The 20,786-nt window shown below is 45.7% G+C and overlaps 1 protein-coding gene across 1 annotated transcript; it reads right to left on the bottom strand.

Moving 5' to 3' along the window:
• Positions 1-945: 945 nt before the first annotated feature.
• Positions 946-19,152, bottom strand: LOC100381988 (Transportin-1). The gene is made up of 29 exons (NM_001174758.1): positions 18,863-19,152; positions 17,155-17,442; positions 16,963-17,052; positions 16,669-16,746; positions 16,519-16,599; positions 16,232-16,282; positions 15,931-16,016; positions 15,591-15,657; positions 15,450-15,506; positions 15,328-15,357; positions 14,362-14,421; positions 14,135-14,251; positions 13,549-13,662; positions 12,935-13,033; positions 11,612-11,737; positions 11,418-11,492; positions 11,233-11,304; positions 10,973-11,083; positions 10,647-10,730; positions 9,386-9,493; positions 2,795-2,896; positions 2,652-2,714; positions 2,505-2,579; positions 2,193-2,264; positions 1,985-2,109; positions 1,812-1,863; positions 1,656-1,724; positions 1,505-1,564; positions 946-1,418 (listed from the first exon to the last, which is right to left on the bottom strand). The coding sequence occupies exons 1-29, from the start codon at positions 19,037-19,039 to the stop codon at positions 1,332-1,334; spliced, it is 2,676 nt and encodes an 891-aa protein (NP_001168229.1). The 5' UTR covers positions 19,040-19,152; the 3' UTR covers positions 946-1,331.
• Positions 19,153-20,786: the final 1,634 nt, after the last annotated feature.

Here is a 20,786-nt window from a genome sequence, read left to right as displayed (position 1 = left end):
CATGATTTCAGCACCTAGTGACACTAGATGTCCAAATCGTCTTAATTAAACTCATCTATTAATAATACGACCATCTATCCTTAATCCAATCACACACTCTATTGCGTCTTGACCGGTTAAACAAACTACCCTATCTTATACCTTTGCTTTGACTCCTTGCATCTTGTTTTTCTCGTTTCTCTTTTTATGTTCAGCACTAGATCGTCCTTTATGACAATAATTATCCTTTTCATGGTTGCCATTCTTGCCCAACTTTATATGTAGATTTAATCCTAGTTCATATATAATACTAAAGTAAAGTTTAGTCTATTAATTGTCTTAGTTACCAAAATCACACATGGATCTTTCACCATGCTACTAGAGGAGCGACAGATACATTGTTGTCGGAGTCGTGTGCCTGGTAATTGTTCTTGATGCGCTCCCGGCGCTTGTACTTGGGGTGAGGCGCGAGACGCGCCACCTCCACCCCCACCGTCTTGTCCGCCTTGGTCGTCACCACCCGCCCTGTCAGCTGCCTTGCCGCCTCGATCCGCAGAGCGGCAGGACGAGCGCCATGGGAGAAGTGTGGCGGCGACACGGACACGAAGGGGGAGGACGGGAGGTCAGCAGCATAGTGTATCGATTCAGGCTCAGCCGCTCAGGAGATAAGCCGATAAGAGTTTTTTAGGGTGCAGGGGTCGTGGGGCAGTGTCCGTTGTTTTGCGTCTACAAACCCATGGACTCGACCGCATTTCCAATACATACTTGAACAAGCACAGTTCATACTCAAGCTCAAACCAAGAGGAAGAGTCGCAGGAGATACAAGCCCCATCGATCGATCTTTTTTATTATTTTGTGGTGAGTGAGCAATCAATTGATTTCTCGTACAAACCCTTCCTGCCAAACAAGACTCGAAAACAATCCTACACCTAATAATAATAAGAAACCAAGAAAAGAGAGAGAATTACACGCTACAAAACCTTTCTGTTTTCTCAATGTTGCCGGGGTGGGGCGAGCAAGAGGGTGGTGGCCTTGTTGTGTTTGCCAGTAGGAATGACAAAAAAACCAAAACCAAGTCCACTGGCCCAACCAACCAATACACATGGGGGGTTTACCAAGACATCCTACTCTCGCTCTGGAAATGCTGTGCACCAACCAGTATAACAATGAACGAACGGACAATGGCGTACCAACGAACCGAATCGACTCTCAAGTGCCACACATGTAAAGATGATGCATCAGCAGCAGAGACACTCTCGACGACCCCCACCCCTTTCTGCTCCTCTCTTGTCTCCGCCATAAAGATGATGGTCGGTGTATGAGGTGAATAAACCACACGAGCTTGCTTCTCATCATACTCCGTATCTAGCTAATTTCTGCACAACGTCTGGTTTCAGGGCGGCCATGCATTGTTCCCACCCACCGTTGTTTCCAAGCAGCTAGACACCAAAAATAATAATAATATTTTATCATTCTTGCCATCACATAACACAAATGCAAAGGAAGGTAAAGAGGCCAGCTTTACCTGCTTGTAGCCATTCAGAATCTGGCACACCTCATTGTGAAGACCTTCGCTTTTTATCTCCTGTATGTACACACAGATCAAAAGAGTAGGGCTATAGGTGGACCTTAGAAAAGACTCCCCCCAATCTAATCTAATAGGAATCGCAACTCACAGTCCAACTTGCACAGGCCTGGCAGATGTAAGCTAATGAACCAGCGGCTCCTGTAGGGTTTGCTGCCACCTGGTGTAACCAAATAAGATTTCAGAACAAGATCACCCAGATAAGGAAGAATGCAGCCATAACCAGGAGGTCTGGATATACATATACCATTGCACACAGTCCATGAAACGCGTCCTCTTTCTCAAAATCATCTCTGATCCTGGTTCACACCAAAGAAACAAGTTCCATTCGTCATGCAACAAACCATAGATAAAACACCTGAAACCCATCCTTCCTTCTCTAACCCTTCGGGTCCAGGGAAAAAAAGAGGGGGCACTTACGTGCACAAGGCACTGCACCATGCTTGCATGAAATGCTCCATATGAGGGGCCACGATGTCTGGACAGACCCAGCTAAGCCTCCCAAGAGTGATCGCACTATTTTCAACAAGTGACTTGTTCAAACCCTGTCAATGTGAAGGGGGGAAAACTAGCCATTTAGTTGAAATTTTAAATGAAACGTGACATAAGAAACCTTAAAATCACCCACCTCTGGGGATTTTAGGATGGTAATCAAGCACGAAACAACGGTGATCACCACAGGTGCTATTTCTTTGCCAATCTGGAAACAAATAAAATATATATCACATATATGTACGAAACTTCACAAATACCAATCAGTACCTGTATGTCAAGACATTACTAAGAGCACACAATAAAATAAGCTCTGCTGTGGCCTGTGGGGCCAGTGCACTGCAACTTTATAAGTGACATACCACGGGGAAACCCATGCCAAACAGTTTCAACTTTAACAGCAGCAAAATGTAAGTTAAGCCAAATAGGTATAGAAGTAGGCACTAACCTTGATTGCTAATTCTCCAATAGCCCAACAGGCATTGTTAGCTACTGATACCGCATCCTTCACAGACTGAGGGTTCTGCAATGAAGTTGAGTGAGAAATGAATCAAGATAATTATAATAACGACATATAGACCACAGAAATGCTTACCAGTTGCTTTGCTGCAACAGTAAGAAATTCTTGAAGACGTGGATGCAAATGTATTGGGCAAACCTAGTACAACAAAGAGTTATTTTTTTTGTAGAGTGAAAATTATGTCAAAATAATATGAACTATGGTGGTATGCAGTCAACCCTAGAAAGGTCTCCAAGAAGGGCAAGGGCACTTTGTCGAACATCAGCTGCTTCATCCATGCAGCATTGCAAAAGCAGATCTCTCAAACTGCTCTGTGCAACCTACAAAGAAAAGATGACTTATCAAACTTCTACATATTTGGCACTAAAATTTGAAGTATAATAAACAAAGGAAAAGCGCTCTTCAGAGTAATCGCCCTTCAAGAAAGTGTACTTTACTTGGCTCTAAACCCCAATAGTGTGACCATAAAAACAAGGGCAGGGAGTTTACTAGGAACTTCAATCTATTCCTTGGCTCCTTGCTTAATGACATGGAAAGACTTGGTCTTTAATAAACATCTCTTGGATTAAGGAAATAGAAAATAACAGTCTAATCAAATATTCTAATCTAATCTCTAACCAACAAACAGGCAACATACCCACCCTGAGCATGCTGTGAACAGGAACACGCACTGTTCACCTGAACAGAATTGCACAGGACACTACGCGCTGACCCTAGGGAGGTTTAGCGCTCAACTTAAATGGGTGACCATTGTGTGCACCTGCTCCGAGTTTAAGAAAGGTGGAAGGCGAACCACATGCCCATATGCCACAACACACATGAGCTGAGGCAGCCAGACCATGACATGAATGGTGAAACCAAACTCAAGGCTAGAAAGGTAAGAGTGAGAGATGGCAACCCGAGGTACGTTTTTTTTGGTTTGGGGGGAGGGGGGGGGAGGTTTTATTTAATCCAATTTTATTACTGCACAAAGCATCATGGCCAATCATCAGCGCTTAGTGTTAATAAACTCAGACTTCGCTACATGACAGTAATCAGTAAAGCCAACATAACAAGTGGAACTAACTCTTTCCACATGGAAAGGAAAAACATATCCAGCATTCCAGCCAGTGAGAAGTGAGATTTCATGCCTGAGGAGTCACACCTAACATTCATCCAGGCTACATGCTATAAACTGTAAGTAGAGGGACTCTAACTCTCATCAAGAGGATGACACTATGAGTTGGGGCAATTTTCTGTTTATTTCCTCAAACACTACACAATGACATACTCATCTAAGGGTTGGAGACCCATATTTATAGCCCTAGAGGCTGCACTACCACACCTTCTCACACACACTATACAACAGGATTGTCCTCTAGATGCTAAAGAAACTACAGAGGATAGTCAAAAGCGACTGTTGTCCTCTAGATGCTAAAGAGACTACAGAGGACAGTCAAAAAGCGACTGTTGTCCTCTAGATGCTAAAGAGACTACAGAGGACAGTCAAGCTGTCCTCTAGATGCTAAAGGACTACAGAGGACAGTCAAAAGCGACTGTTGTCCTCTAGATGCTCAAGACTTATTCCATCATTCTCCCCCTAAGTCTTGGGTGTCGTCTTGTGAGAAAGTTGGGTCATCCCGGACCTGGAGCAAAGCTCAACAAACTTGATCTTCCCAAGGGGCTTGGTGAGCAGGTCTGCAAGCTGATCCTTGGTGTTGATGTAGTGCGCCTTGATGCTCCCTTCTGCCAAGCAGTCTCGGATGAAGTGGTATCTCAGCCGGATGTGCTTGCTCCGTTCATGGAATACGGGGTTCTTGGCCAATGCCAGAGCGGACTGGCTGTCCACCCTGAGTTCCACCGCTCCAGTGTCTCTCCCGAGGAGATCACCGAGCAGTCGAGCCAGCCAGAGCGCCTGAGTCGAAGCAGTGGACGCCGCTATGTACTCGGCCTCGCAGCTGGACATGGCCACCACCTGCTGCTTCACCGACTGCCAGCTAATGAGGCACTTGCCGAGGAAGAAGAGGATCTCGCTTGTGCTCTTGCTAGTGTCGATGTCACCGGCGTGGTCGCTGTCGCTGTACCCGACAAGGTGTGCCTCCCCAGGGCACCTCGGGTAGTAGAGACCGTGGTCGAGAGTCCCCGCAACATAGCGGATGATCCTCTTCACAGCCTGCTCATGCTCCGTCGTCGGTCGCTGCAAGAACCGACTAACGTAGCCGACGGAGTATGCCAAGTCAGGCCGTGTGTGGACGAGGTAGCGAAGGCTCCCCACAAGACGCCGGTACTGTGTAGCATCCACCTCCTCCGTCGTGCTGTCGCGACTCAGCTTCAGCCTCTCCTCCATCGGAGTGAGAGCTGGGTTGCAGTCAGTGAGCCCAGCCAGCTCAACAATGCGCTTGGCGTAGGCGGTCTGGCGAAGTGTGATCCCGGAGTCTCCCCGGTGCACCTCAATCCCCAGGTAGAAGGAGAGATGCCCCAGGTCACTCATTTGGAAGGTGGCCTTCATCTCTTCCTTGAACGCTGCCACCTCTGCATCCTTGGCGCCGGTGATCACCAAGTCGTCGACGTAGACACCCACCAGCAGGGCACTTCCTCCATTGCCCCGCCGATAGATGGCCGCCTCATGCGGGCTTGGCGTGAAACTCATTCCTTTGAGCGTGGAATCCAGCTTGGCATTCCACGCCCTCGGTGCCTGTCGCAGGCCATAGAGAGCCTTGCGCAGGCGCAACACCTTGCCCTCCTTGCCAGGGATCGCAAAACCTGGCGGCTGGTGTACGTAGACCTCCTCCTTTAAGTCGTCGTTAAGAAACGCCGACTTGACGTCCATGTGATGAACGTGCCAGCCCTGCTGGGCTGACAGCGCAAGGAGAAGTCGCACGGATTCCATCCGTGCAACGGGGGCGAAAGCATTGTCGAAGTCGACCTCCTCCTGCTGTAGGAAACCGCGTGCCACCAAGCGAGCCTTGTGCTTGACGATGGCGCCGGCTTCATCCTCTTCAGTTTGAACACCCATTTAAGGGTGATCGCGCGATGACCATGAGGGAGATCAGCGAGCTCCCAGGTGCGGTTCGTCTCAACCGCGTCCATCTCCGACTGCATCGCGGCACGCCAAGCCGCATGTTTCTCGGCCTCCGCGAAAGACCGAGGCTCACCATCGTCGCATGCAAGATGCAACTCTCCTGCCAGAATGCGAGATGCAGGGCCTGGCACCGACGGGTCGATGAGAAGGCCCTCCACCCTTCGATACCGCAACGGCTCGCCGTCGTAGCACGCGTCGACGCGCTCCTCGTCGCGGGACAGAGGGGTCACGAGCTCCACTGGGTCGTGCTCGACACGAGCTGGTGTCGGAGAGGACGTTCCCGGAGAGCGACCTGCACACGCCTGATGGCGTTCGCAACCTCTCCCTTGCTGCCAAGGATCATCACCCACATGTAGCAGGAGAGATCGTCGACGAGCAGCAAGAAGTAGCGTCGTCCTCCTGGTGTGGCTGGTGTCACCGGGCCACACAAGTCCCCATGCACGAGCTCGAGCCTCTCCTTGGCTCGGAAGCTCGACTGCTGGGGAAAGGGGAGCCGTCTCTGCTTTGTCAACAAGCAGACATCGCAGAATTGCTCCACATGGTCAAGGCACGGCAGGCCTCGTACCATCTCCTTGGCACTGAGCCGCTTCAGGGCCTCGAAGTTAAGGTGCCCGAAGCACTCGTGCCACTGCCATGCCCCGTCGTCTCGACGAGCAGCAAGGCAGCAAGGTTGTGCCACCTTCACATTGAGGATGTATAGCCGATTTGGACTCCTGCGTACCTTGGCAAGAAGGCGACGAGAGGGATCCCAGATCCTCATGACTCCGTGCTCGACCTCCACGCGCGAACCGTTCTCATCCAGCTGTCCCAAGCTGATGATAGAGTTCCTCAACGCGGGGATGTAGTAGACTCCAGTGAGCAGCCTGTGCTCACCAGACGCGGTGGTGAAGACGACTGAGCCGGCGCCCTTGATCTCTACGCCGGAGGCGTCCCCAAACTTGACGGAGCCTCGGACGCTAGAGTCAAGCTCGGTGAAGAACTCCCGTCGGCCGGTCATGTGATGAGTGGCGCCGGTGTCGAGGCACCATCCTTCGATCATGTCCTTGTTGGAGTCGTCGCCAAGGAAAGCGCGTGCTTTCGACTCATCAAGGTGGAGGAGTGCCGCTGCGGCCGGTGCCGCTGGAGATAGCTCGATGCTTGCATGTGCTAGAAGCAGAGCCTCCTTCTCCGCCTCCGCCTGTGCGACGTTGGCCTGGCCACGTCGTGGCTGCCGACAGTCCCTGGCCCAGTGGCCAAGCTTGCCGCAGTTGTGACAGTCGCCGTCTCGTGCCGGCTTCTTGTTGCAGACGGCGCCGCCTTGGGCACCTCCACGGGCACCACCCTCAGCATGTCCTCGCGCCCCGGCCTGGGCGCCTCCACGCGCCTTGCACGGCTTGCCGCGTTTGCGGCCTCGTGTCGAGGAGGACTCCCCCTTCTTTTGGTCACCCTGGCAGGCCTCCCACTGCTCCCGAGTGAGATGTAGCTTCCCGCCAATAGTGATAGGGCCAGAGGGAGCCTGTGGTTCGTCGCCGTCGACCACCTTGAGACGACCTATCGCCTCTTCGATCGTCATCGTGGAGAGGTCTAGCAGAGACTCGATCGAGCGAGCGATCTGCTTGTACTTCTCGGGGATGCAACGGAAGAGCTTCTCAACAGCTCTCTCCTCATCGTAGGTGTCGTCGCCGAACTGCACCATCTTCTGCAACAGAGTGTTGAGGCGGAGAGCAAAGTCATCAACATCCTCACCTGGCTTGAAGGCCAGGTTCTCCCACTCCTTGCGAAGTGCCTGCAGTGTGGTCTTGCGGGCACGGTCGCTGCCGATGCGGGTCGCAGCGATGGCGTCCCAGGCCTCCTTGGCAGTCCGCTTCTGGGAAAGCGAAAACGGCATCTCGGATGGGACTGCAGCAATGAGGGCATCCAGCGCCCGCCGATCCTCGTGGTAGTCGACGTCGCCGTACCGAACTGCTTCCCACATTTGGCGAACCTGGAGCCGTACCCTCATCACCGCGGCCCACTCGACGTAGTTGGTCTTGGTGAGGGTAGGCCACCGACCGTCGGGACCGATGTCCATGACAATGGCCTGGGCCATGCGGCAACCATGGTACCGATCCGGGGAGGGAGAGTCGCGTCGCCTGTAGAGGCCGCGATCTCTGTCGACCCAGTCGCCGCCGCCGGGAGCACCGCCGGCGCGTCTACGCCTGTCTGGGCTGCCGCCGCGTGCGCCCTCACCCAGAGCGCCGTCGGCGCGTCGGCGCCTATCTGGGCTGCCGCCATGCGCGCCCCCATGGGGGTGCGCGGCTGCCCACTGTGCCGCCTGCTCTCGCGCTGCTTCCCTCGCCAGCCTGAGCTCTTCGTCGGTGTTGTCGTCGACAGAAGCAGAGTTGCCGGCTCTACTGCCGCGCAGAACCTCGAGCTCTGCTGCCGCCGCACGTGCAGCATCCGCCGCCTCCGCTGCTTCTACTTCCGCTCTCGCTGCTGCCAGTTCCGCTGCCGCCAGCCGTGCTGCCCTCGCCGCTGTCGCTGCAGCCGCCGCTGCTGCTCGCTCTCGTTCTTGTGTCGCGGCGACCTCGACTTCCTGCTGGTGCCGCGCACTCGAAGTGACCGAGCGTAGGGACATGGTGGGCTAGTGAGGGGTCGCTGCGTGTGGAAGACATGAAGAGGCTGTCTCAGACGAAAGGTTGCTCGTCTGAGCAGGAAGGAAGGAACAGTTGGAGCTCTTGCTGCCGACTGAGTGTGGAGAGAGGCGCGGGAAGGAGATGAGCAAGAGATGTTTAGGCTGCAGGATAGTTTGGCTCTGATACCAATTGTAAGTAGAGGGACTCTAACTCTCATCAAGAGGATGACACTATGAGTTGGGGCAATTTTCTGTTTATTTCCTCAAACACTACACAATGTCATACCCATCTAAGGGTTGGAGACCCATATTTATAGCCCTAGAGGCTGCACTACCACACCTTCTCACACACACTACACAACAGGATTGTCCTCTAGATGCTAAAGAAACTACAGAGGACAGTCAAAAGTGACTGTTGTCCTCTAGATGCTAAAGAGACTACAGAGGACAGTCAAAAAGCGACTGCTGTCCTCTAGATGCTAAAGAGACTACAGAGGACAGTCAAGCTGTCCTCTAGATGCTAAAGGACTCCAGAGGACAGTCAAAAGTGAATGTTGTCCTCTAGATGCTCAAGACTTATTCCATCATAAACAGACAAATTTGTATCTTGTTTAGAAATGCCTAAACTCAGCTACCCAGCAAAAGTACCAGCTGGACAATCTACTCAGCACATATGATACAGCCCCATGTCAGCTGATAATTTCTATGAACAACACAGTAGATATTGAAATAGTTCAAATGGAATAAGAGATTCATGTGTATACAGCAAAACCATCAGATACTACCGAAAGAGAACCAAGAGTAGTCAGTCGTTTAAGATCAAACCCACTCAGATCTTAGGGCTCACCTTTCCTCAAGAGTCAGGACCTAGCGCACGCATGTAGGTCCATTCTGTGGGTAGGCCTCCCTAGTTTAGATGTGTGCTAGAACAAACCCTAGGGGCAGAGCTATGTACTTCCATGGTGAATCCACTATAGTTCCCCTTTAACAATAGCAAATTCCTCCTCTAAGTACATATTACAGCATCACCCCAGTATGATTGACCCATGATTAAATAATCTAACTCCACCCCGGACGCACCCATGTGGGTATGTGAGTGGTGTGTTTGTGTACTTGAAAGGGAAAACAATACCATATGCAAAGGCAAGAACTTACAAGACTTTCAATACCAGCGCCAAGACCTTCTGCAAGTCCAGACAGTAGGTCCAACGAACAAACAATGAATTCTCTATCATACACCGCACCAGCTGCAGTAGGATCAATCTGCACATTGGAAGGAGATCACAAAGAACAGAAAATGTATGAGTCGTATATGTGATTTGACCTTGTAGTTGTCATATTTGTTGTTTTTTCAGGTGGCCTTAGATCCAGAGTACTCAGAAGTCAAAGCACATTACAATGTTGGAAGCCACTTTCTGTGCTTACAAGTTACAAGTCCAAAATACATAAAACAGCTCACGGGACATGTAACCACTAAGGGCTTGTTCGGTTCGCTCTCAATCCATGTGGATTGAGTGGGATTGGGTGGGTTTAAATCCAAAGCAAGTCAAATTTCTTCTTAATTTTTTCAATCCTATCCAATCCACGTGTAATGGGAATAACCGAACAAGGCCTAAGGTGAACATCTAATTCCTTCCATGACGCATTATATAATCAGTTTCACCAATTCTGTGAAACAGCTAGGATAATGTGTTTTGCACGATTGGACAGCTCCAATTTTATATAGTATCATATTAATAATCATTCTGACATGATAATCAAGATTGAGCAGTCAATGTTAAACAACCATCTCGTTTTTATAGAAATTTGGTATTAGTAGTGACTAGTGAGTAGATCATTACGCTAGTGTGGAACCACAGTTTGAGAACATTGTTTTTCAAAACCACAATTTATAATACCACAGTTTACCGAATGGCATGACACAACCAATGGTATATTTTACAACAGTCTAATGACTCTAATACAACACCTGTTTGGAGACATAGTATTTTAGTTGCAGCATAGGAGGGAAAGAGAAAGGGCAAGACTGCAGCCACGTGCCAGCGAAAAACTTGTCCAGACCAAAGTTTTTTAGACCCAAAAATCCTGTGGTATTGGTGAAACCATAGTTTAAAATACAGAGTTTCTAGATGTGCTCCCAAACACCTTTTGGCTTAAAATACCATGGTATGCCCAAATACCACAGTGATATCTTGGAACCAAGAAAATACTATGTTCCCAAGCAGGCCCTAAAGTTGTGGTTGAAATGAAAAGTGAAAAAAATAAAACATCATTGATCAGGTCTCACAAAAAAACAAATAATTTTGACACTACACTTTGCCTGAAAAAGTAGCATACTACTTCGCTGAGATGAGCGATTCACAGAGAACATGACTCAAATGACAAACATGTTATAGAAGGCGAAGATTAGACAGACCTTTGCCAACTGTTGCGATTGGATAAGATTGATGCACCTTTGAAACACTGGTTCCGCAAACTGAGCAAATCCTGGTCCCAATGCCTGAAGATTAAACATAAGGCATTGAAGTCCCAATATTGTATATGAGCATCTTAGGAAAACCTTGGGCGAAAATCCAAAACTGTACAAAATCTTCTAATTATTCATATTCTTTTAGTTTCGAACCCGAACCATAACTAGCAACTAAAAGCAACTCCTACTCCAAACTGTTTCAATAGATGATTTCCAGATAAGGTATATTCAGAAAAAACATAGATGATTTCCACAGATTAAAACCACAGTACCTGTGCAATAGATGTAAAGCATTCAAGGAGTGGAAATAGATCTTTGTCAGAATTGGAAAGTTGCTGCCACTTCGTGATCAAAGGCGGCATAAATATATCTAGATATTTTGCCTGCATAGCAACTTAGAAGAATTAGTATCTTCACAAGGAATTGGCATACAAGAGATCATGGCACCAAGGAGTCTGAACTCTGAAAGAACCAAAATAGTTTTGCATGATATACAAAAAAAACAGTGAAGGATTTGTGAAGATGTTAGCACCTGATTTAATTCTGCTCCAACAGCATCAGCCAGGGTACCAAGGGCATCATAGAGTATCCGAAGATTTCGTCTCTGCTCAGAAGCAACATATAAAAAACTAGAAATAAGAATGTGAGAGCTAACATAGCAGTGCTTGATAACAATCAGTGCATGCATAAAACAATATTATTTAAATTTCAAAGAACCTGGTATTTTCCATAGGCACACATGAGGTGCTGCAAAATTACTTCCAAGTGGGGTACTAATTCTTCAGAAGCTTCCTGAAAATAGAAAACCAATATGTACAGATTAGAATCTGCAAACTTACTTGCATGCATAATACTAATTCTTATGCAATTCCCAGGGGGAAAAAACAAAGCATACTATATATGTCATTAACCTCTTCAAGAGTTGCAAACGCTGAACAAGCAGCCTCTTGCACTCTTTTGTTAGTATCCAATATCCTTCTTAGCAATCCCATGAGAATCTTATCAAATTGTTCACGTCCATTTGGATGATCAAGGCTCTGCATTGGAGACAAGAATACAATTCCATAAGAACCATAATAATGTATAAATTTAAAAAATGCAGAAGTGATACTTTTTCAAAAGATGGTGCATAAATGTGAACTCTACATTCTTAAAACATGATTTGAACATAATGAGCTTCCACTGAAACCCTAGAATGTGAATAATAAGAATAATATCAGGATTGATGGCCAGAGTCTCTGTCAGTTGGCCCCTCACCTGGTCAAGACGGTCTCTTCTAGGGCTAAAAAGAGGAGTGTCCACAATGCTCTCACAACAAGGGGGTGGGTGCAGGACATTCGAGGTGCTATCACCCTAAGTGTTCTATCTGAATTCTTCAATGTTTGGGACCTCACCGTACACTGGGATTTGCATCAGGACCATGAGGATAAGCACATCTGGCTACTCTCTAGCTCAGGTCTTTATTCCACCAATTCGGCATACGCTGGTTTCTTTTTTGGATCAACAACATTTAAATCTTGGGAGAGGATTTGGAAAGCTTGGGCATCTGGAAAATGCAAATTCTTCATGTGGCTTGTGGCTCATGGTCGCTGCTGGACAGCTGACCGTCTGGCAAGAAAGGGGCTGCCTCACCCTCATCTCTGTCCGTTGTGTGATCAGGAGAAGGAGACCCTAAACCATCTGTTAATTTCCTGTGTCTTCTCACGTGACGTTTGGTTTCAGATTCTGAAAAATGTCCGTTTGCAGCACCTTGCTCCTAACCTTGCGACCTCTTCCTTTGAAGTTTGGTGGGAAGGAGTTGTCGCGGTCCCGGGTGGTCCAACGTATAAGGGGCTGTCAAAGGGCCTCAATTCTTTGATCATTATTGGGGCTTGGGCCATTTGGAATCACCGCAACCGTTGTGTCTTCAATGGAGAGCAGCCTTGTTCTAGCATGGTCATCAAGTGGGTCAAGGAGGAGTCTCACTACTGGTGTAGGGCTGGAGCCAGTGGATTAGATAGCATCCTTTCCGCTCCAGCGCACTAATCGGCGACCTTCTTTCATGGTCATGAGTGCAGTTTGGTCATAATATCATTGTACTTCTAGCTATCCTAGAGTGTGTGGGTGTGTGGGTTTGTTTGGCTTTGTATGAGGTTTTCTATCCTCACCTTTTTCCTCTTAATATAATGATACGCAGCTCTCCTGCGTTTTCGAAAAAAAAAGAATAATATCAGGGAACTAATGTGTCATGTTACCTGAACAATGAATTTGCTATATCGAGAGAGCGTCCAACACGTAATACTCCGTATAAGAGGAAATTTATCATCAAGAAGTGGGATTAGGAAGGCAACAATCTGCATTTCAATGAAGATATCTTATAAAATGTACAGCATATATAGCAAGACGCATGGCGGTACAGTATAGAGAATAAGAAAAATGACTATAACCCATAGTTGCAAAGAGAACAAATCTAATAAAAATAAGGGCCTGATAATAATAATGAATATTTTGAGTTTTGATTTATGCAGTAAATACTAAGATTGCAACAACATAATGCTCCATTGCTCCTGCAATAGGCATTTTAAAATCACCACATGTTGTAACAATATTATAGCTATGTTTTCAAGGGCTCGCATGTACCATGATCAAGCATTAAGTCTATAGAGCTGCCTTTGTTTGGAACTAAGCTATAATCAATGTAATATACCAGCGTTTATGATGGTATAAAAAAGATTTAGCACATAGTCAGCCACCACAATGAGATATTTAAACATTTATACGAAAGAAGAAAAAATATTTAACTACTATTCTTGCAGCGCATATAAACATAGCCATAAATTATCCATTACTCATTGTTCATTAAGATTACCTGAGGAAGGTGTGGGTATAGACCACCAATGCACCCCTCTGCTATAGCGCCTAGACACAAAACAGCAGTTTCCCTCTCCTTCCAAGAATTGTCATCTGTTCGAGCCAAGTTTTGCTGCAAATTACAGAAAATGGTACATGTATATTGAACCAAAGATGCAAGGTTAAGAGTAGCATATACTACCAGTAAAAGGAAGCCAAAAGGCATATACATTTGAACAGATCCAACCATTAAATGATATCAGCCTTCGGAAATATGTCATGAAGACAACTACGCAACAACAGGTTTACATTAGGAATTACTTTTGCACTTTTGATGACTAGCCAATTTTCAGGAGTGGCTTTTAGGGTTTTCAAGCCATGCTATTTGACTAGTGCTAATAATAATAATGTTCAGCGCCTATTGAGGAGTTTCACATTATTTTCAACTAAACACAAAGCCTGATGCCTGAGCAATAGCGCCATAATAAGGAAAACATAAAACCACAACGTTTTTCCATGAGCCATGCAAAAGGCTCCAGTTCAGGCCATTTAAGTTTTTTTTCAACAAAAAGAAACAATACTAGACTACCATAGGTACAAGTTACCTCAATCAATGGCATTAAAGTTGGAAGGATGCTGTCACCAAACACATTAGAGAGAACATCCAACCCAGCAGCACTACACTTCCGCAGGTTCCAGACATTTACAGCATCATCATCATCCTGTTCGAATCACAAGTAGTTTTTTTTCAACATTCAAATTGATGAGGTAAGTTGGTTGGCAAAATCCATCAAAACTAAATGGCTTAAAAAGAAACGAATTCTAAACTCACATCATCATCTCCAGTTTGTGATCCATGCAATCGAGAGGCATGAAAGCGGGGCTTCAAATCCTGTTACACATTGTGTACATAAATGTTGAAAGACACTCACATTATTCTTCATATTGTGTTAACTGACTTCCAAGAGAAATAACTACTGACCAATCTTCAATATGCTATGTGCTTTACAATTCAGTAGTATACAGCTGCAAGGTTAAGTTCTCCTATTATTGTTAGATTAGATGATCTACTGCTCTCACATCTTTCTTTTGTCATAAGAGCATAGGAATAGTGACTGCTCCCTCCCTTCCTGTCAAAAGGACAGCAGTAGTTGGTACTTGGTAGTATGGCTATAGTGTCCTATAGTAGATAGTGTGGCTACAGTAACAAGTAGTGCTAGTTTGACTTCTGTAATCTTTGCTTCTATATGAAGGAGGAAGCTAGCTGCACCCAGAGTAGTTCAGCAGCTCTTTCGCGTGTGTTCATGTGTGTGTGTGATCTGATCTCATCTTCAACCTCCAGCACATGTGTGAGTGAGGGGTGTGGTGATACAGTTAAAAACCCGAGTGACAAAGCCAGCCAACAGTTATTAGGTAAAATACAGCAAAAAAAAGTCTGAAACAGAATCAGCTTGGTCAATGCATTGCTGATGCACCACTCCACCCCCAACCAAAAATTAGATCTCACTGATACTCCTGAAATGAGCTAAAGCTATATGTGATCATTTATGTTAGATGTACTGTGTGTGTACTGATGTATTGTGTGTGATTGTCCCTGTAATCCTGTATTGGGCCTAGGCCCACTTACCTCTATTATAATACATCACCCAACCCTGGTTTAGGGTTAGGGTTTCAGCCACTAACAATTTCATTCTGTGGAAGCAGGTCTAACCACTACAATGGATGCCCACAGATAGAGACATTCATAAAATTAGGCTATTATTGGTTATGAATATTGCTCAAAAAGAATGAACCCAACCTGGTCCCTGTCCGGAAAGGATTCATCTTCCTGAAAATGTATATATAATATTTTATAAGAATAAGATATTGTCATTGATGACCCAATGGATCAAACATGAAAGATATAAAAGTTTACCACACCTCAGCATCATCAAGGGACTCATCATCATCAGCATATACCATGTTCGACAACAAAGTCTAGGAAAAAAATTGGAATGTAAGAAATTATATCCAGCACCAAGGTACAGCTGCACTAAATTGAAGTACAGCAAAGGCATATACCGGGATTAAGCGTGGCAAGAACTCCCGTAAACCTTCAGGAGGCATGCTCACATCACAGTATGCAGACCTGAAAGATTTAATAATTTAAAAATGACAATAGGCTTCAGATTCCTGGCCATATAGTTAGTTATTCAGACTTAGTTTTGAATTTAAGCAAAATTAAATTGTGAACTTCAAAAGTTAGAACCAATAGTTAATTAAATTGTTGTAAAAGGGGTGTGTCCATCACAGTATGCGCCCCATTCATTCTAGTAATATAACTTAGATTCAGATAGTCAATGTAAATTACTAGGTGCATTCTTTGTGCAACCCTTATTACACTCGCTTACTGAAAACATACCAGAACTCGCAAGCTTCCAGAGCGACTTCATCATCTGGATCTTTATTAGCTTGCAGAATCAATTCAGTAACATTTTTAAGATGTGACTGCAGTTTTAATATCCAATGTTAGATCCACTACAGCAAGGGAATAACCAAACTAATACAGTTCAAGGCAAAAAAAATCATGTACACCATCATAAAAATTGTGGGGAAAAAGATAAAGGAAAATGGAGAAGTTTGGAGCTCTAGTTACATTACATCATTAATACATATTAAGTGAGTGCAGGAAAAAGGTCAAATAGACAGCAAATTTAATACACCTCCAAAATAGATGGGCGAACTTCAATGAGCTGAACCCAGGCTGAACAAACCTATCAAGTAAACAGGGAGAATTAGCAAGATGTTATGTGCCATCAAACAATCATTATTGGCATTTGCGCTTGCTGACAAATCAGCTATAAGCCTAGAAAATAAATCCTGCTTCAAGTATGAAATAATTACATTTGCTTTTGAATCTTATTCTCTTGCAAATAAGTAGCATGCCATAATGTGCAATTTCATTGTAACAAATAAGTTGGTACGATAAGTAATTATCTACGGTGAATACCAGTTTCCGAACATCTGCTGAAGGGTCCTTTGCAAGGTTGAATAATCCCTGAATATACTGATCCATAGACATGTAGAGTGCCTGTGTGAATCCAACAGTGAGTCAAAAGTGTTGAGAAAGATAAGCTGAAGATGGGACTAGGACTCTTACCGATGGCATCACTACTATGTACTGATTTATACAACCCAACGATAGTTTTCTCAAACTTGCATGTGGTGACTGGAAGAACTGAAGGAAGAAAAAAGGCAGCATGTATCAGAATGAAACCCCATAAATATGTTAAACCAGACTGTTCAAACATCTATATGCCACCACAGATACATGCTCAGCTGAATTATAGGCAACTGGTGTACGAAGACATATATATGATCATTTACAGAGAGGAAGTCAAAGTGTCGATTCTGTAGGTATATAATTGGTTGTTTCTGGATATTGGATATAGACCTGCAGTATTTTTGGCATAAACACATTGATCGGTCGTTCAGACAAACCAGGAACATCAACATCGAGCTCTTCAGGGACATCCTCACAGATCTGTCATCGGAAAGCAAGACTTTGAGAACGCAAATTGTAAGATATACTACATCATGCTGGTTTAATGCATGGAACCCCTAGTATGACAGAAGTGCACATTACCTTGTATATCGCATCCATAGCACCTTCCATGTGATCCAGGTCATTACTCTCCAAACACTTATGGAGTGCCTGAAACAACTCAATCCATCCAGCGACTCGTACAATTTGGAAAAGTACACTGATCACTGTTCCAACTGTGGATCTAATAGCCCTATTGGTTGCCCCTATACATGGTAACAGCTCAGACTTAACATAATGCTGGGACGAAGGTTGCATAGAGATGAAAGTCGTTCGCAGATTGTTTTTCAGTAGTAGACCAGCTGCCTGTCTAACTTCAATTGATTTCCCCTGGTACAAAACAAAAAAAAAGTAAATGCATGTCAGATATGTCGAAGAAAAAAATAGCTGGACCTACAAGCATAGTCATACCGGAAGATAATTTTGCTCCATAACAAGTAGGAGACATCCCAACGTCGAAAACGTTTTAGAACAAATAAGCACGGAAAAGAACACAAGGGAAGCATGCAATCCACTATTTTCATCCCACATGAACTCCATGATTAATAAATGACACCCTTATTGATTCAATTCATTGTTTATCACTGTTTCTTATAATTGCCAATCAAACATGAAACTAAATTTGGTAATAACCAAAATACAAATCGTACACAGAAAGTTAAAAGTAGCAGTCACTCTGAATGTGTTTTTTTTGTTGTTGTTCCAGAGTCTAGATCACGCCAATGCTACCATATGGTTCCTGGTGTGGTCTCACTATCAAAACATAAAAGACCAAATATTTCCTATCATATGTATCTCTAAGTAAACTTTTACAAGGAAAATGTTTTAGATAGTGGGATCAAGCAGTCACTCACCTCCAGGGACGAAACTAGAGCCCAGATAATCCGAGTGCACATTTGACATTTCAATATAGACATGTAATAAAAATCTTCTCCAACTGAAATTTAGAGTGTGCACACTGCACAAGTGGTAAAATCTAATTATTAATCACTAAAAACTATTTTTCCCTGGTGCATGTGCACTCGGCAAGCCCTAGATGGCTTCGCCCCTGCTCACCTCCAGTGGTTACTTTGATCTTCGTGGGAGTGGGAGCATCACCAGTCGAAACTCAAACACCACTAGAACTCAAGTAGGCAAATTAACTAACCATCTGAGCAAGATTTTGACGTGCACACATGACTGCACGAGGATTCTAAAAATATCGCATCATTTGCAGTTTAAACATTCTGAGCAATTTGAGAAATCATTACCACAATAAGTGATGATGCAGTGGCAAGTAGTAGACATAAAATACTAACATGGAAACAAGCTCTCATCTCTTACTGTGCATCGGCACAATCTGCGTAGGCTAAGCCCTACATGAACCTCTGACTCCGCAACAAGACAATTCAAATTACCACCGAATCAAACTGAAATGCTACGGTAGGTAGCCTTATGTCGGCACTGAAATTTTAGCTTGATCACCAGCGCATCTTTTCTGCCTTTGTGTGTACACAAATAGCGCACATAACGTACGTTATCATTTCCATTAGAACACCAGGGTATCAAGATCGATTTGGATTAGAAGTTAGCACGTGTGATCCAAGTGCTAAATTCCAGTGGCGACCTAGGGGTCTATGGAGTCAAACAACAAGCTTCAAATCTCCAGTACCATCGGAGAAAACCCTAGACTTTGCTGACGGCGTGGCGATCGGAAGAAGCCAGCGAGCGATTGAGGTGGAGGTGCCACTAGGAGGAAAGGAAGGCTCACCTCTCCGCGGGCCAGGATGAAGGTTAGGTAATTATTGAAGTCGGGGAACTGGCTGTAGTGCTGGAGCTGCTGCCAGATGCGGGCCTGGTCGGAGTTGGGGGAGATGTGCGCCTCCAGGAGGGTGCAGATCTCGTGGAGCCCCTGCTCCTGTGGCTGCCATATCGCCGGCGCCGCCATCGACGATCCGCCGGGAGTGGGTGATGGGGATGAGATGAGGCGGCGGCGGCGGCGGCGGCTTGGGGAGGGAGAAGAGGAGGTGGAGTAGGAAGCAATTGGCGGAGCGCAGGAAGTCCGAATCCAAACTAGTGAAAAGCGCAGGGGTGGACGCGCAAGAGTCAAGACTAACGAGGATGAGTAAAGGACTAAAGGTCCTGTTTGCAACCGTAGGTCTCTTTTGGATGGTGGGAAAAAATTTCGTTTCCAGTGTTTTTCCGTTAGGGCTAGCTTGGAAACCTCAATTTCACACGGAATTCTTATTTTCCAAAGGGAAATTAGTTCATTTTCTCTTGGAAAAACGAGAATCCCGTGGGAAATTGGGGTTTCCAAACTAGCCCTTAAACTGAACCGATTCCTGAAATTCCTATATGATTTCTGAGAAATTCCTACCTTTCAAAGGAGGTATTAGCCAGCCACTTAATATGCATTGTGATGTGATGGTACATCAATCATATTTTATATAGTGTAATTGGTAGTATAGTGCAACATCTGAGGTTCTAGCATGTTGGTGTTTTGAAAAACAGCACTAACCTAAATTTGTATATGCCTATTTTGAATGTGGATGGTGTGCGTAGTGGTCGCAAAATTTATATTGGTTCGAGGAGAATTTCTCTACTTTCAATCTTTGGGGCTCTCACTATCGGCACCTTGTTGCTGATTGTTCGTAGTAGGGGTTACAAGTGGATGAGAGAGTGAAGAATCACAATCTCTAAGCGATGTTGGTTCCGAAGATCTACATATCGGGTGTTCGCTATCAGGCTAAGTCGTCGAGTGCTATTATCTGTGTCTCCTTTTTCTCGGTCCGGGTTGACCCTCCTTTTATAGACTAAGGAGGGGGTTGATTACAAGTGGCTTCCCTTGGAAGGGATCACTGCGCTGTGGTAAAACGAGGTGTTTTACCCTCGGTAAAGATCTGTACGTCGATATTCACCCTCGTCGTCTGGCTTTCTAGTCGTGCTTCTTTAAGTTCGCCGGGACAATGTGTGCGGGCGGTGGGGAGTCCAAGTGTCATCATCACTCCCTCTGCTCCATGACGACTCTTAGTCTTCATAGCCTAACTTTTGGTGTCCCTCGTCGTGTTATGGGCTCCGTAGGGGAGTCAGGCATAGGCTATGAGTGAGGCGCAGACCTAGGACTCATAGGTCATAAGTGGGCTCTGGCCTAGGGTGCGTAGGCCATGAGTGGAAGAAGCAGCAATTCCTTTACGCGTTGCAGCTCGGTGTAAGACACTCGCGCTGTAGCTCGGTGCAAGACACTGTTAATGCAATCGGTCATTAATGGTGGGGGCAGTATGTCAGTTAGACACATAATCCACTCGAGTGGGTCCTTACGGTCCCTCTGACCCCTCATAGTTCTGCCTTACCTAGCCCCTCAACTCGGTGTCTCGGGCCATCAGGGGGCGGGTCCTTCTTTGCCTGACCTCTCATTGGCCTCCCTTTTGACTCATGGCCCCCAGGGTTCTAATCCCTGACAGTAGCCTCCGAGCCCCCGAGGGGAGAGTGTCTACCCTTGGTGGCTTCATTTTTGTTGGATCGGGTAGCGCTCGATTCCCGCAGCCAGTCCCAAGGGATCATCCTTTATTCGCATACCAGTTAAAGTGTTTAATTCTCTAAGAGATGAGACAATGTATGCACCGATCTCTTCTTACCCATGGAGTGTCGGATTTTTGTCGCCTTTATAAGTACGAGCGGGGGTCATCAATTGTCAT

This window comes from Zea mays, chromosome 2 (genome assembly GCF_902167145.1).
Source record: "Zea mays cultivar B73 chromosome 2, Zm-B73-REFERENCE-NAM-5.0, whole genome shotgun sequence".
Taxonomy (NCBI): domain Eukaryota; kingdom Viridiplantae; phylum Streptophyta; class Magnoliopsida; order Poales; family Poaceae; genus Zea; species Zea mays.
This window is presented reverse-complemented; position numbering and strand designations above follow the sequence as displayed.